Raw genomic sequence first — 16,411 nt, forward strand, 5'->3', positions numbered from 1 at the left:
AAACCATAGCTCCAATGATATAGTAAAAGGTAACAGTAGTTGTCATGCAAATGGAAGTGCATGCTTATTCTTTCTGGAACACACAGTATCACATCTCATTCAAAGAGTTCATATCATCAGCTAACAAAGAATCTGCCCACCAATTCTTATGTAACACTATACCTTACATGATCTTGAACACAGATGTTGACATGCACATGCAGTAACAGTATGTCTAATCTTAGTTGTGGACAGATTTTAAAGTATAACCAAAACATTTGTTGTCCTTTGTATTCAAGTAAAAATTAACATCCCCAAAACATATCTCATCTGTTGCAACAACATTGCAAAAATTTATCTTATCTAATGGCTATGTTAGGCCTATAAATCGTAGGTCATTCTCTCTACACTGTACAAAAATCTGAATTACATTTTTAGATTTCAGACACAAACACATTCTCAAGTCAAATGCTGAATATATATGTTACATTAAACAAAGATAATGATCTGATCAAATGTACCAGAATCTTGAAAAGAGATAAAAAGATACAGGTCTAGACAGCAAGTTATTCAACAAAATTGATTTTCTCTTTATCTAAATTTGTAATATTGACCCTTTAACCTTCAACAAATAACAGTTTGATATAAAAAAAACATTCACAAACAATTCTTCTGAATAGTGTGGTATGACATGTCATCCTGTAGGATTTGTATGCTAAAATTGATTTTTTTGTTGTTATGGGGTGATGTTGGACGAAGCTGTCCAAAAATGTCGGGGTTCAAATTTTCCTCTCTCTCTCTTTATGATTTTTTGGTCTGGAGCCATTTCGGATTCGGTCATCGATCATTAATTGTATCATCAATTTTTCGAAAATAGAAATTTCTTTAAATTGACTAATGGATAAAACATTTAAAATCAGTGTAACTTAAAACCAGTGTAAAATCTGTGCAATTTAAATAAAAGGTGTCTAGCGTGACATGTGTTTTGGTCATATGTTTCATCAGTGACATGTGATATGAGATATCACTCTCCGAAACTTCGAGGTGTCTTTTGCAATTTATTTAGGGTAAGACGTTATCACTCCCCACCCATGAGTAAATAATAATATTAATCTAATATATAAACCGCACAAATTTAACAGATACAAATAATGTACATGTTATTCCACAGGTAGACAGACATTGAAGGGGCCCAGTGAAGCAGACGCAGTTGCTTTAGAGTTTGTCCTACTCCTTTGGGTATTTGCGCTCCATTTCCAATGAAATAATCATTTTGTTCTGATGCTCAACTAGTATCAAATATATATCGTGCCTGAGATTTGTTACAAATCGCCTCAAGTATGTTCCACACATCTCAACATTTATCAGCTTTTTGTTCAATCTATAAAAGCCTACATTCTTACAAAATGTTAGTCAAGTGAGACAAGAAAATGCATAAGCTAAATGGACCAATAGAACATGTACACCTTAATGTCGACAAATACGTAAAACTATGAAATAAGATATTTTTATGATATGATTCAACGGAAAGGTCCTATATATGCAACATAGATATATCTACATTCAAGTTAAAAGAACCGCATCTATTTATTTTAAATCTTGCGTCATGCTGAATAAAGTATGTGATTTATAACATCTATGGGTGGTTAACAGTGTATGATTAAAAACTATGATTGGATCTTTATTGCCAACATTTCCATGTACCTAGAATATACCACATATTACAAGTCATACCCAATGGAAAGAAATGAAGATTAATGAAAATTCCACCATTTTGGATTTCATTTTGCCGGCCATTTTGAATTTCAACCATCAAGAATTCTCGAAATTAAATTTTTGAGATTATCGCTGCCTTTTTATTACCAAATTAATGTGGTTTATTTTTTTTATTTTTTTTAAAATTTGACAGTCATTTTGAAAGAAATGCCCACCACCAAATGAAAAATGTGACCCCTCCCCCCTCCCCCCGGCATACTGAGTCGCAGTGAGGAAATTTTAAAAATTGAGTTATTATTACTTTCACATTCTCCAACTCATTACCTTCAATTTGTTGTATAGTTTGTTTGAAATGAGCAAAAATTGACTGAGCTCTGTCCATTCGAAGCTACCCAACTCACAAAAGTAAGTTTTGAGAAAAAGCAAGTCAAAGATCTGGTATGTTCCAAAACAAAATGTCATAGCAACCAGGCCATTTATTTGCTGTTTTGTCGTTGCATATATCTTTCCATGGGTTTTCAGGGGTGCTGAAAACGAAAATCGTAGTAAAAATTTGATCCGACGATTTCCTCATTTATTTGCTATTTTGTCGTTTAATATTTTTGTTATTTAGGAATTCAAGGGTGCTGACGACGAAAATCGTATTAAATGCACTCCTTATTTGACGAAACATTCATAACACATGCGGCATGTTCACATGATAGTGTTATACTGAAGAATAATCAATACATTAGTCTGTTTTGTATATTATAACTTTGGTGAGATTAACAGTTAATCTCATCAATCAATTAGCACCCTAGTGCCAGTTAGTGGTCAGGAGATTAAGATTGTTGATTGGATAATCATCAAAGAAGCCGCCACAGCTGTACGCGTGTTCATTTAACACGTGAATTAAAATAAGATTTTGCGTGTATGATAGGTCTATTATTATTTTCAGGTACCGTAACGGTATGAAAATATGAGTCCCTATAGAAATGCCAATTTCATAGTCAAGAAATACTTACGTTCACTTTCATGCATTCTGGCTTTGATGTAATTAAACAATGGCAGACTCGAGAATCGTAGCAATTCGGCGCATTGGTCGTTCTCATTTTTTCGACCCATAGTGATAAGAGAATTTTAAACAATAATATCAAAGATGCATTTCTTACTTTGCATGCCGTATGAAGAAGCGACAGTAAAGGGAATTCATCTATCAATAAAATTCTCTTCGAAAAGAAAATTATTGGCCATTTTGTTTATTTCCATTTAAAGCCTATTATTATTTTTTTAAAGATGATATGAGATATCAAATAATTACCGCTTGGATTAATTATTCGGAGTAAATAAGGAGTTGTCGACGGCTTTATCATTGACCCGTGACAGTTGATTAGTATTACTCAATGACACCCACTCGCATGTCGATTAATTTACATAATCAGCCACGTGGTTTAGATTAACACTCAACGGCAATCTATATACGATCAGAATTAATTTTTTTTTGTCACTTATCAGAGTGAATCGCATGTAGGTAGCCAAATACATTATAGCCAAAACCAAATATTTATCGCCCGCTCGAGTTAGCCACGTAACCATAATGCTTTTCACTCGTCTGGGCCAATCAGCAAACGAGTTGTGTAGACAGCATAGCAACAAGCGGCGGTGGTTTATATTTTTTAGGTGTTTTAAAACTCGATTGTATCCATTCAAAATCAATTCATCGACATTAATTTGATCATATTTGTAAACTAGAGATTCTCCTCTTTACAACGATGTCAATTATTATGCAAGAGGAATGACTGGTCGTCCCGCAGCGAGCGAAGAAAAATAACTAATTTCGCCTAGAATTTTAAGAAATAGGACAGATTTAAGAATACGGTACTCTTACAAAACGTTCAAATAAAGGTGTTCTATAATCTTTTATTGCTATTTTGATCTTTTGTGTCGATAGATAGTATATTTATAGACTCATTTTTGTGAAATTCTCAATTTTGTTTATAGTCCAAAATTTGATTTTGCGTATTCCGATTCACTTCGATATACACGGTCACAAATACATTTTTTAATTGATGTTTGTCAAATTCGATTTTTCGACACATTTCGCTTGAATAACCACTCCGTGTTTGAGACATTTAAAAATAAATTATTTATCCTACTACCACTGAAAGAAACTGATTACGAGATATCGCTCTCCGATAATTCCTGAAGAACGCCAAATTGAATTCTGTTAATCATGTCATTTTACCATGGCCGATTTTGAGTATGATTTTGTCTGACATATTTATCATTGAACTAAACTGCATTGGTTTCTTTTGCAATTTTTTTAGGATAAATTGTAGCCCATAAAAAGTTATACCAAGAAAAAAATAAAACATATGACGCCATGACGTCATAGTTGGGACCCAAAATGGTGCCTGTAAATGAGTTGTCGTAACTTTCCCTATAATGTGTTTCCCAATCGCTAAATGCCACTTAAAGATTATTCCCTATACAGGACTTTGGGGAATACCAATTTCCGGTTGCTCAGCCTACCACTTTTTGTGGCTTTTGAAGCATGGTAAAATGATTAATATGGTCACTTGTGGGTGACTGGAATGTTCTGTCATGAGATTCAAGACACTTTGACATTTATAACAAGTAAACAAGTTTAATATCAAACACAAAAGAATCTTAACAAGCCAGAAGTTGCCAGAAACGAAACAAAAAGATCCTTTCTTGGAAATAAATACATCAGTTATTCATCATCCTCGTCCTCCTGCACACGGGTCCCTATCAAAACACATGCAGAAAGATGTATAACACAGATCATTTTTGCGGCAACTGCATCACCCTGTGCATCCTGTTTTACAACCACATTTTGTGAGTTCAATTACAGCATGATGGGCAGGCAGATCAAGATTCGGCACAGGGACATAAATGCTCTTGTCAAGCTGCCAGCCGCTTTCGTTAACTGGCACGAAGATGTAGGGATATGGTTAGGTAAGACTTGTCGCGCATCACGGTGTACATTGTTCCTGTAATATGCTGGTAGGTTTAATGGAACAGATGAAGAGTAGACTTGGCAGGCAAATCTCTCCAATTGCTTGACCTGAGAAGGCAAGTCACTCTTGCCCAGCTCAGTTGAGATGATACATTCACCAAGCTTCTTTAAACAGATGATAACAGAGTCATCATCATCAAGCTTCATGTATGCACCAGCCCTTGTTTTCTTTGTGATGCCCACAAGTTTACCTCTCCAGTCAGCATCTGAGAAGCTGCGAAGTCCAATCATGAAACTTATGACTTCCATTGACACGCACTCGCTCGATCACAACTATCTATAGATCTCTGTGTTTTGCGACCTTCTCAATTACAAACCTGAGATGACTGCGAATACCGAGACGACCCCAGGAGACAAGGTCCATGAGAATTGTGAGGGCATCGGCATCACGTGACCAAACACGAGCTTCCCGCCAGTAACTCTTAGCTACAGATGCAAGATCTAAGAGTTTCTCCATGATGAGAACCCTGTGTGGTGTAGCTTTTGCTGTATCAAACAGGCTAGGCTATGCTGTTGAAGGAGCAAAGGATCAACTAGTGTCATATGCTAGCCTGGTTGATACAGCACAGGCTACACCACCCAAAGTTCTCATCATTTATGCTATGGCTGTACATCAGAGTATGAAGAAAACATCAAACATGCAGAAACTCCCTGGCCTACAAGAGGCATTCACCAAGCAAATCGACTCCATGCTGGTTGAATACCCTTGGCCTTGAGGACACATAGTATTTGATCACACATGAATAGGATGACACACTCATACCTCACCAAGTCCTTGCATCTGTAGCTTATAGTGATTTCCTCACAATTCTCCTGGACCTTGTATCTCGGGGTCATCTCAAGGTTTTAACTGCGGTGGCCGTAAAATACAGAGAGATACATATGATCAAACGACTACGTGTCATTGGAAGTCACTAGTGTCAAGGGCTGATAGATTTCACAACCACCCGGTGCTGACTAGTGAGATAAGTTTGTGGGCACCACAAAAAAAAATATGGGTTTGTGCATACCTTAAGCTTAATCGGGACGACCCTGTAATCAACTGTTCTAAGAACTTTTCGAAGGCGTGATAATTACTGAATTGGTGAATTACACGGCCGTGCGCGACAAGTCGTACGTGACCAGATCCCTGAACCTTCCCGCTATTAAACAAAGTGGCTGGCAGTTGCACAAAGGCATATATGCTTTAACTGTAAAAGGGTTTTAATAGGGAGCGTACCAATATTACCAAGGGTGTGCAAGGGGACGAGGATAATGCATCGCTGATATAGTGGACTGCGTCTTTATTTCCAAGATAGGAATTTCGTTGTTTTCATTTTTGGAGACTTCTGACTCGTTATGGGTTCTTTTTGTTTTTGATATCAAACTTGTTTACTTGTCACAAATGTCAGATTTGTCTTGAATCTCATGACTATTGACAGAACATTCCAATAACCCAAAAGTGACTGCATGAAACATTTACCATGCTTCAGAAGCCATAAAAAGTGGTACTGCGTGATAGATTTCTCTAAACTGAAATCGATCCGAGTTTGACACCGGAAATTGATATTTCCAACCGGAAGTCAATAAATGAAATGAAATGGGGTTTAACGTCCTAATGTTCTGCTCCTATGCTGGGCTAATGAAGTCCGGCATAAGCCATACAGTGTGCTATGAGTGAAATTTTGCCCGAACAGCGGCACTACGGCCTACTCTTATATCGAATTCCAACTGTCAAGGGATCTTTAACGTGCACGCCAATGTGTACATGGGACCTCAGGTTTTCATCTCATCCAAATGACTAGACAGCTGTCCTTGTCAGGCCCTCCATCTTGCATCACTGACAAGGGGGAACCACGCCGGAAAATCTGGATGGACTTTCTCAGCCAATGCAGGGATCGAACACCCGACCTCCTGGTACACTATAAGCCAGCACACTATAAGAAATTGACATAACCCATAAGTGCATGGCTACGGCCTACGCCAAAGAGTAAACAAAAGCTGAAATTGCATGGCTACGGAATTTCCCGTATCGTTTTTAACAGTTTGCATTTACCGCGCTAAAGGCGGTTCCACGGGAAATCCCCTTTTGAAGCCATTGTCTAAATCCAGCCGTCCTGTCAATGTTTTGAGTAAAATTTCTGTAACTTTTCGCAAATTTTCGCAGATTTAAGACATGATTTGTACAGGATCCCATTCATAGTTGCCAAGGAATACTGTGTGAGTTGGATTACGCTACAGAATGTGTTTTTTTTAAAGCAAAATAGCATTTTTTTGTCCAGTTTTTTGCTTCACGTAGAAATCGTAGATATTTGTGATGCAGTTCAGTGTGTTTGATCATAATGTATGGTTTGATGAGTGTACAAAATGTAGTAGTGACTCGGATGATGATGTTGCCTGTCTAACCTTGTGGGTTTTCTTCGGTTTTTCCGGTTTCCTACCACTGCTGTTGTAAAGTTATTGGATATTTTAAAAAAAAATAATTCTGTATTGTGTACCAAAGAGATGCCTCTGAAAGCAGCATACTTCATTTCTAACATTCTGCATCAATAAATATTTTTTACAGATTCAGAAAGCCCTTTTTATACCCTTTCTAAATATATATACTTTGTAGGGTTTGTCATTGTCAGAAAATACTTTTTTCCACATTTTTGTATTTTGCACCAATTTCCGTCGCAATGCTAGGAATTAGGCTTATGCACGAAAGGGGTTTGGGAACAAAAAATGGTTATGCACTTATGGGTTAAGTCACTTCTTTTTGTATATATGGTGGCAAGTGTTTAAAATGTCAAAATACGGGTCTTGATACGAAATTCCAGTTATCGTGTAATACATCACTGGTAAATACGCTTCTTTGAATCTATCAGTTATTTCCTAGCACATTCATGATTACGTACTTTAGAAGAGAAAGAAATATTCTTGTTTTGTTGAAAAAATGTGTTGCTGTCAAACAGTGACCTAATTGCTAAAAATAGACTATACTTTCAATTTATCTTATTTGTCGAAAGTCGAAGGCTCAGATTGGCCATAACAATCACAGATTTCGTTGCAGTCATGGTCGTCCAGCAGATTTCTTATATTGTGCCAGCTTGATTTCCTCTTATAGTGTGCCGGCTTATAGTGTGCCAGGTTGATCTCGGCGTCGTTTCCATTTATGTTAATAAGTCATGTGAAATCCTACATTTGCATAATATCAAAGATAGTGCTGTGCGTAAGATGCAATGTACAAAGTGTGAAGGACAAATGAGATGTGGCAGATCACAAATGTAAAATGTAATGCAAGAAATGTAAAATGTTGACACGTCAAAAGATAGGTTGCTAGACAAAGAAACATACGCCCAGAGCAGCTTAGTCTTCTGGGCAGTCAACAAGTGTTGTCACATATTTTTCTTAAAGTGAGCAATGGAAACATTCACAACACACTAAAATCTGATTAACAACCTGTTAAGTAATTATCAGAAATTTTTCTTGATTGTTTATCTCAATAGGCTTCTTCATCTCATGACCATAAACTCTTAGTATGAATTTAAAGTTGATTGGAAATTAACTGTAGCCTCTAGAGCGTCCACAATTGACCAACCTACGGACAGGGGCGGCAGCAATATACGACCAGATCATAATGTGGGCGTATTAAAATTGAAAATAGGACAAGCTATCTGCGATATCACCCTCGGTCAATCTGATTAAAATACAGATATATATTTTGTTTCGTTTTTTATACTTTCGATGGCCTACACTACAAAGATCTGACCAGTGGTTTTGAGGGGTCGCGTCAGAGGTCATACAAGCAGCTTTTGACCCTATGCTATGACGTCAGATATAACCAATCAACACTGATGTTTCTAGTGGATTACCCACAGTTCCGTGCAGCTCACACCAAAAGCTCGTCGTAACAGACCGTTTCATTGGCTGATCCCTCACATCATCCAGAACACATCAATGATAACAACTCTTCCAGATCCTAGTGTAGTAAAGACAAGTAAAACAAAATTTTGAACTATAAAAAACGAAACGAAATAGGATCTGTGTTTTCTGATTGACCCTCGGTTGAAGTAGGCCTACAGGAGATACCATCTGCCAGCTCTAACCCTTCCTTCTTAAAATTTAATTTACATTATTTGAAGACTTTTGGTAACGCACCTAGTGTGCAACACTTTTCTATTTTTTAAAAAGACGGATGCAACCACAATATACAACCATATTTCCATGTAGGCATTTATAACAATATATTTTATTTCCAGTAGAATATCAACATAAAAAATACTGTTTTTAAAGACATAATTATGCGTAAAGTGAACGAAAGCAACTCTTTCTATTAATTCTATGTAAATGTGCCCTGTCAGGGGATAGCAAGGGACAACGTATAGTCGTACGGACATAGGCGTACAGTCTCAATGAATGTTAAGGTGGCAGAACCTGAAATGTCTGAAAAAATTTCGGGTTACAGATGGCAATGCTGGTCGTCTGCGAGAGGCGAATGAGCGGAGCTTACCGTGTATGCCCACCTCCCCTCAAAGACAATTTGGAAAATTGGACGGCCGCAGATACGTTTTTCCTGGCGTGAATCGCGATAGTGGGAACCTAGTATTAAGACGGTTGTATTTTATCGTAACATCTCACTGGTTTGCATGGATAAAATGAATAGTCAGCCCTTTTATGCTCTTAAAATAAATATTTGAGTAACTTCCTTGGTGAATAAGTATGCCAATAATATTAATTCTATAATACAAAGAAGACAGTTTGTAAAATTGTATACATATTATGTATAAGAATAACAACAATGATAAATATGGTTGGTGTTATTCATTATTTATACATTTGGATGATGACCACTTTTAAATTTTTTAATAACCAGAAGCCTTCCATGAAGGGTGTTTCACTGGTGTCCTCTTACCAAGATAAATCTAGGAATATCTGCTAAATTTATACATAAAACGATCCTGTGACGCATATGCGTATGCGCTCGATGAATGTTGGGGGGGGGGCGCGGAAATTGAAATGCCCGAAGAAATTTCGGGATACAGATGGACACCCCCCGAAGAAAATTTGGAAAATTGGAAGACCGTAAATACATTTTCTAGGCTATTCCAGCCAGTGAATACTGCAGCAACTTCAAAGTAGTCTAATATAGCCTAATTTAGGTGACTGACTCAAATTGCAATCAACCAATCAATCATTTACTGTCCACAGAGATGGGACCGTTGGAAGAAATTTTTAAAAAATTGAACTGCCACAAACATGTTTTTATGCTATTCCAGCCTGTGAATACAGCAACTTATATGTGGTTCAATATAGCCTACCTTAGGTGACTTAACCTAAATCCCAAACAAGCAATCAGTGGGACCTCACGCTCCCCAGGAAAATGTTAAAAATTTAACCACCGCAAATGCGTTTTTCTGCTATTCTAGCCCGTGAGTTAAGCACTTCAAAGTTTCCAATTGTTTTGCAGTCGAAAACCCACTGTATGCCGAATTCAATTACAACCATCCAATCAGACTGTTGCAGCTGCATTGACGAATAATATTCGAGGCCCTGAAAATGTTACAAAGTAGAGTGGTTCCAGACAAAATGTTTTAATCCATAGTAAATTCAGTACAAATTTGACGCATTCAATTGAAAGAAAAGTAAAATCAGTGTTTTATTCGATTTCACACTTAATAATTATGCAAACTAGATGAAATGATAATTTTTGTTTTCACTTTACCGACCTGCTTGAAAAGTCAGATTGCCCGAAAGTTAAAGTGCACATAAGATGGCCGAAAAATCTTTTTAATCCGTGTAGCCAGTGGTTGGTATATCCACTTTACGGCAAGTTCACGCCAATCTGGTTTAAATTAATTCAGCTTTCTTCACTGAAAGTCGTAAAAATAGACCTCCCGTAAAAACGATTTTGCCAATTATCGAAAACACTCTTAATCCCCTCAGACGCCAGTGACCAAATGCATATTCAGAATGTTTATTCCTCAATTACCTATATACAGCCGGCGTGTGTATTCATTAACGCCTGACTGATTCCTTAATCCCCCAAATTGAATAAAACAATTGACTACAGAATAATTTATTTTGTAATTCATTTTAATTTAAGATCCAATTTAGATTGCCTACAACTTTTAAACTTTGAAGTCTTGAACTCTTAATTAATTTTTACAATATGGAACTTATTGGACGAACACTTTTAATATGTAAATAATATACGGGTCCAGCTATGTGGTTTTTACTCGAGCACGTCACTTTTCCACATAAAGTGTAGTGTCGTTAATATCTGTCATTAATTAATCAATCCGCCTATAAAAGTTATACAGGCATGGGTCATAAATTAATTTACATGTCGGTGTTAGCAGTGAGTGTTAGTGGGATTAAGAATGTTGATTAGGTAATTATCTTTTTTTTTTATGCCGGCCAGATCAAAGACATCACTCTAAGTGGAACGTGTGCATAATACCTCATGAACGAACTAATGGTAGAATCGTACACCCACACATTAATTGTATAAAATAATTAAGTTTTACTCACCAGTTGTTCATAATTATACTATTTACCCAATAATTATTGCTCACCGGTGCTTTTGTAATCAAGTAGCCTCGTATTATTTGTTTATTGGCGTTTAAACAACAATCGTTTATCTTCTTTTTAATAAAAGTATTTTACAATTGCATTGACAGTTTAATCACTCACCAAACGGCACCAGGAACTCCACGTATGATCCCGTGCAATTTTCGCGCCGAAGTTTAACCTCATTTACTACACCCCTAGTACATGGAACCGTATAGCCTATAGGTAATAAGATTCCCAGCGTTGATTGGCTGAGAAATGAGGGCGATCTATTGTACATCTTATGCATAGTCATCAGAAAATTCCATATTCACTGTAAATTTCAAATGGAGTTACGATAAAAGTTGTTCTTTATGTATAGAAATGGTTATTATTATTATATATAGCTAATGATGAATATATCGACAAATGACTGACCCCATTTGTATTTCTGTACTTAAGTTTGGGATATCAAGTATTACGGGGTTATCCAAATTACCGGTAAATGCGCTAATTTCTTGAGTCGTCTTCATTTGACACGTGGCCTATTTAAACAAAGGCAGCTTAAATGGATCTACAGCATGATACGGCATTTGAAATTCACTCTAAAATTTCCCAATCACAAATGTTTAAGCTATACCAATGAAAGACGATAATTCTGTGATTATGATTATGCCAGTCACGTGGCAATTGGACCGTCAACAGACGCTTGTCAACTTGCCGTGTGTATTGATAGTGCTATATTGTACAGACAGTGAGATATTGTAGGCTATAGATAATGTATATCCTATGTGTAGTGCCTGTGACGTCACCAGCCAATCAACCGGATTAAGGTCGTAATTGAAAAATTGAAAAGCATTTTGGCGTGTCGGACATTTAAACGTTAACAGCCGACTTAATTTTAATCATATTGGTGTGAACTTGCCGTAAAGTTGATATAGTAACCATGGGCTATACGTACATGAAATTTAGATTTTTGATCTTACGTGGTCTTTAAGGAGGGAGCTGCCCCCCTGGCTCATATGCCTATATGGCCTATATAATGTACGTACGGATAGGCACTAAGGAAGGCTGGTAAAAACAATCGATCTTGACAATTGGAATTTGAAATAACAGTATAGACCATAGCCCGGGCAAATTTTCCTCACAGCACTCGTAGATCTGTCATGAAGGCCACAGTACTAGGACTAGGAGCAGAAAAGTAGTTCGAACCACCTTTCATTTCATTGTAAAAACTGTCACCTGCAGGTGTAACAGTTTCCAATAAACAAACACATCATAAACTAAGCACCAATATATGACAATGTGAATTTCGACGATATCTGAAATACAACCTGTGCCGGTATACCACACCGTTTCACGGCGCTATTGCACTTTCGTACCTCTACCAGTTCCCGTGGTCGTAGGCACTTGAAATTTTCAGAGGATGTTAAGGGGGGCTAGCAATGACCACACACCAAATTTCAGCCGAATCGATAAATAACTTTTTATTTTACCGACCTTTTAATTTCTAACGAGAGAGAACTTCATCCGTTTGACGCCATTTGCTTTGTTTACTAATTAGACTTGAATAACAAGACACTAAGACGGAAACCGACTCGAATAACAAGACACTTAGACGGAAACCGACACACTGCACTAGCTGCCTAACACTGCAGTTCATAAAAATTAATATAATTTTCGTATACTTTAATTTTTGCGCGAAGCCACCATTTTCTATAAAATACTATTTGGTGTTGATCAGTGGATTGGCCTTTAGGTGTGAATATTGCCGTGACCTTGATTTTGACCTTGAGGCCAAACTTCCCATCCATATCGGGGCCTTTGCGTTTATGCTTGCCGTGGCCTTATTTCCTACTGTATTATCAAAGTTAATGTTCGAGGTGAAAGCAGAGATGACGTCCTTCAGAAAAGATAATTGGGTTAAAGTCGTAGGTCAAGGTCATGTTACAGAAAACTAAACTCAAACTTTTCAAAGCAATTTTTGGGACATTTGACCTTGACTTACGACCTTGACCCCGTAACCATTTTCGAAGGCTATCACATTGGCTTGAATCATGAACGTTTACCTTGGTCCTATCGCACACTGCTCGGTCAGAAAACGGTCAAACGCAGAGGGTCCGTGTCCGAAAGGAAGTCAATGGGCGTGGTCAATGTGAAAGGTCGTGGTGACCTCCACTAGTCACCGTTAACCATCCGTAACCTTGACTCTGACCTTGAGTCCAAACGTCCCATCCATCTCGGGCCCTTTGCGTTTATGCTTGCCGTGGCCTTATTACTAACTGTATTATCAAAGTTAATGTTCGAGGTGAAAGCAGAGACGACGTCCTCCAGAAAAGATAATTGGGTGAAAGTCGTAGGTCAAGGTCATCTTACAAAAAACTAAACTCGGACTTTTCAAAGTCAGTTTTGGGACATTTGACATTGACTTACGACCTTGACCTCGTAACCATTTTCGAAGGCTATCACCTTGACTTGAACCATCGACGTTTACTTTGGTCCTGTCGCACACTGTTCGGTCAGAAAAGGGTCAAACGCAAAGGGCCCGTGTCCGAAAGGAAGTCAATGGGCGTGGTCAATGTGAAAGGTCGTGGTGACCTCCACTAGTCACCTTTAACCATCTGTGACCTTGACTTTGACCTTGAGTCCAAACTTCCTATCCATCTCGGGCCCTTTTCGTTTATGCTTGCCGTGACCCTATTTCTTATTGTATTATCAAAGTTAATGCTTGAGGTGAAAGCAGAGACAACGTCCTTCAGAAAAGTTAAAAGTTCAAAGTCGTAGGTCAAGTTCATGTTACAGAAAACTAAACTCAAACTTTCAAAGTCAGTTTTGGGACATTTGACCTTGACTTACGACCTTGACCCCGTAACCATTTTCGAAGGCTATCAACTTGGCTTGAATCATGGGCGTTTACCTTGGTCCTGTCGCACACTGCTCGATCAGAAAACGGTCAAACGCAGAGGGGCCCGTGCCCGAAAGGAAGTCAAGGGCGTGGTCAATGTGAAAGTTCGTGGTGACCTCCACTAGTCACCTTTAACCATCCGTGACCTCGACTTCGACCTTGAGTCCAAACTTCCCATCCATCTCGGGCCCTTTTCGTTTATGCTTGCCGTGACCCTATTTCTTACTGTATTATCAAAGTTAATGCTTGAGGTGGAAGCAGAGACAACGTCCTTCAGAAAAGATAAATAGGTCAAAGTCGTAGGTCAAGGTCATGTTACAGAAAACTGAACTCAAACTTTTCAAAGTCAGTTTTGGGACATTTGACCTTGACTTACGACCTTGATCCCATAACCATTTTCAAAGCCCATAATCTTGGCTTGAACCATCGACGTTTACCCTGGCCCTGTCGCACACTGCTCGGTCAGAAAACGGTCAAACGCAGAGGGGCCCGTGTCCGAAAGAACGTCAAAGGGCGTGGTCAATGTGAAAGTTCGTGGTGACCTCCACTAGTCACCTTTAACCATTCGTGACCTTGACTTCGACCTTGAGTCCAAACTTCCCATCAATCTCGGGCCCTTTTCGTTTATGCTTGCCGTGACCCTATTTCTTACTGTATTATCAAAGTTAATGCTTGAGGTGAAATCAAAGACAACGTCCCTCAGAAAAGATAATTGGGTCAAATTCGTAGGTCAAGGTCATGTTATAGAAAACTGAACTCAAACTTTTCAAGGTCAGTTTTGGGACATTTGACCTTGACTTACGAGCTTGACCCGTAACCATTTTCAAAGCCCATCATCTTGGCTTGAACCATCGACGTTTACCCTGGCCCTGTCCCAAAAATGAAATAAGGTCACGGCACGCATAAACGCAAAGGGTCCGAGATGGATGGGAAGTTCGGACTCTTAGGTCAGGGTCAAGGTCATGGATGGTTAACGGTGACTAGTGGAGGTCACTACGACCTTTCACATTGACCACGCCCATTGACTTCCTTTCGGACACGGGCCCCTCTCCGTTTGACCCTTTTCTGACCGAGCAGTGTGTTACAGAACCAAGGTAAACGTCCATGATTCAAGCCATGGTGATAGCCTTCGAAAATGGTTACGGGGTCAAGGTCGAAAGTCAAGGTCAAATGTCCAAAAAATGACTTTGAAAAGTTTGAGTTTAGTTTTCTGTAACATGACCTTGACCTACGACTTTGACCCAATCATCTTTTCCGAAGGACGTCGTCTCTGCTTTCACCTCGAACATTAACTTTGAAAATACAGTAAGAAATAAGGCCACGGCAATCATAAACGCAAAGGCCCTGATATGGATGGGAAGTTAAGACTCAAGGTCAAAATCAAGGTCACGGCAATATTCACACCTAAAGGCCAATCCACTGATCAACACCAAATAGTATTTTATAGAACATGGTGGCTTCGCGCAAAAATTAAAGTATACGAAAATTATATTAATTTTTATGAACTGCAGAGATAGGCAGCTAGTGCAGTGTGTCGGTTTCCGTCTTAGTGTCTTGTTATTCGAGTCTAAATAGTAAACAAAGCAAATGGCGTCAAACAGATAAAGTTCTCTCTCGTTAGAAATTAAAAGGTCGGTAAAATAAAAAGTTATTGATCGATTCGGCTGAAATTTGGTGTGTGGTCATTGCTAGTCCCCCGTAACATCCTCTAATAATTTCAAGTTCCTACGACCACAGGAACTGGTAGAGGTACGAAAGTGCAATAGCGCCCCGTTTCACTTTCAGCCAATTTTATATATTATTATAGTTATAGCAATTATTGCACCAACCAGGCAAGATAAGTATAAAAAGTCAAACAGAAAATGAAAGATATCTATATGGTCACAGATAAAAGAATTAGACATTTTTTGTTGTTTTTGATTCATCATAATAATATTTTACCTTCCTAAATGACACGTTCGGAACTATCGGCTGACTTTTTCACTTTCAGAGAATTGTTATTGTATTGACATAGCGGTCATGACGCGTGGAAATACATTCGACTCGCTCTTCCAGTAGTCTATCTGCATCGTAAATGGGCTGGATAATCGAATGAGCGTGTCAATAAAAGCCAAATGCCAAGAAGACACATCGGTCTAATAGACATTAGACAAATCGGAATAAAAGTGGTATTATATTAGCTTTGTCAAGTTATGTTCCTAAATCAACGACCGCGCGTTTTACATCATCTAGCGTTGATGTAAAATAAAGTGAGACCAATCCTTCTTTTGCCCGACCACCCG

General features: G+C 38.2%; 1 protein-coding gene across 4 annotated transcripts in view; it reads right to left on the bottom strand.

The window, feature by feature from the left end:
- Positions 1 to 16,207, bottom strand: part of LOC126818336 (UDP-glucose 4-epimerase) — a 45,501-nt gene extending 29,294 nt beyond the window's left edge. The window contains exons 1-2 of one of the 4 annotated variants that reach the window (XM_050545695.2): positions 16,071 to 16,186; positions 9,994 to 10,225 (exon numbers count right to left, since the gene is read on the bottom strand). Coding sequence is in view for 1 of the 4 variants with exons in the window: in XM_050545691.2 (XP_050401648.1) it covers positions 410 to 436 (27 nt within the window). In the remaining 3 variants the exon portion in view is untranslated. The other 3 variants (XM_050545692.2, XM_050545691.2, XM_050545694.2) reach the window with 3 other exon arrangements.
- Positions 16,208 to 16,411: the final 204 nt, after the last annotated feature.

This window comes from Patella vulgata, chromosome 4, assembly GCF_932274485.2.
Source record: "Patella vulgata chromosome 4, xgPatVulg1.2, whole genome shotgun sequence".
NCBI classification, from domain to species: Eukaryota; Metazoa; Mollusca; class Gastropoda; family Patellidae; genus Patella; species Patella vulgata.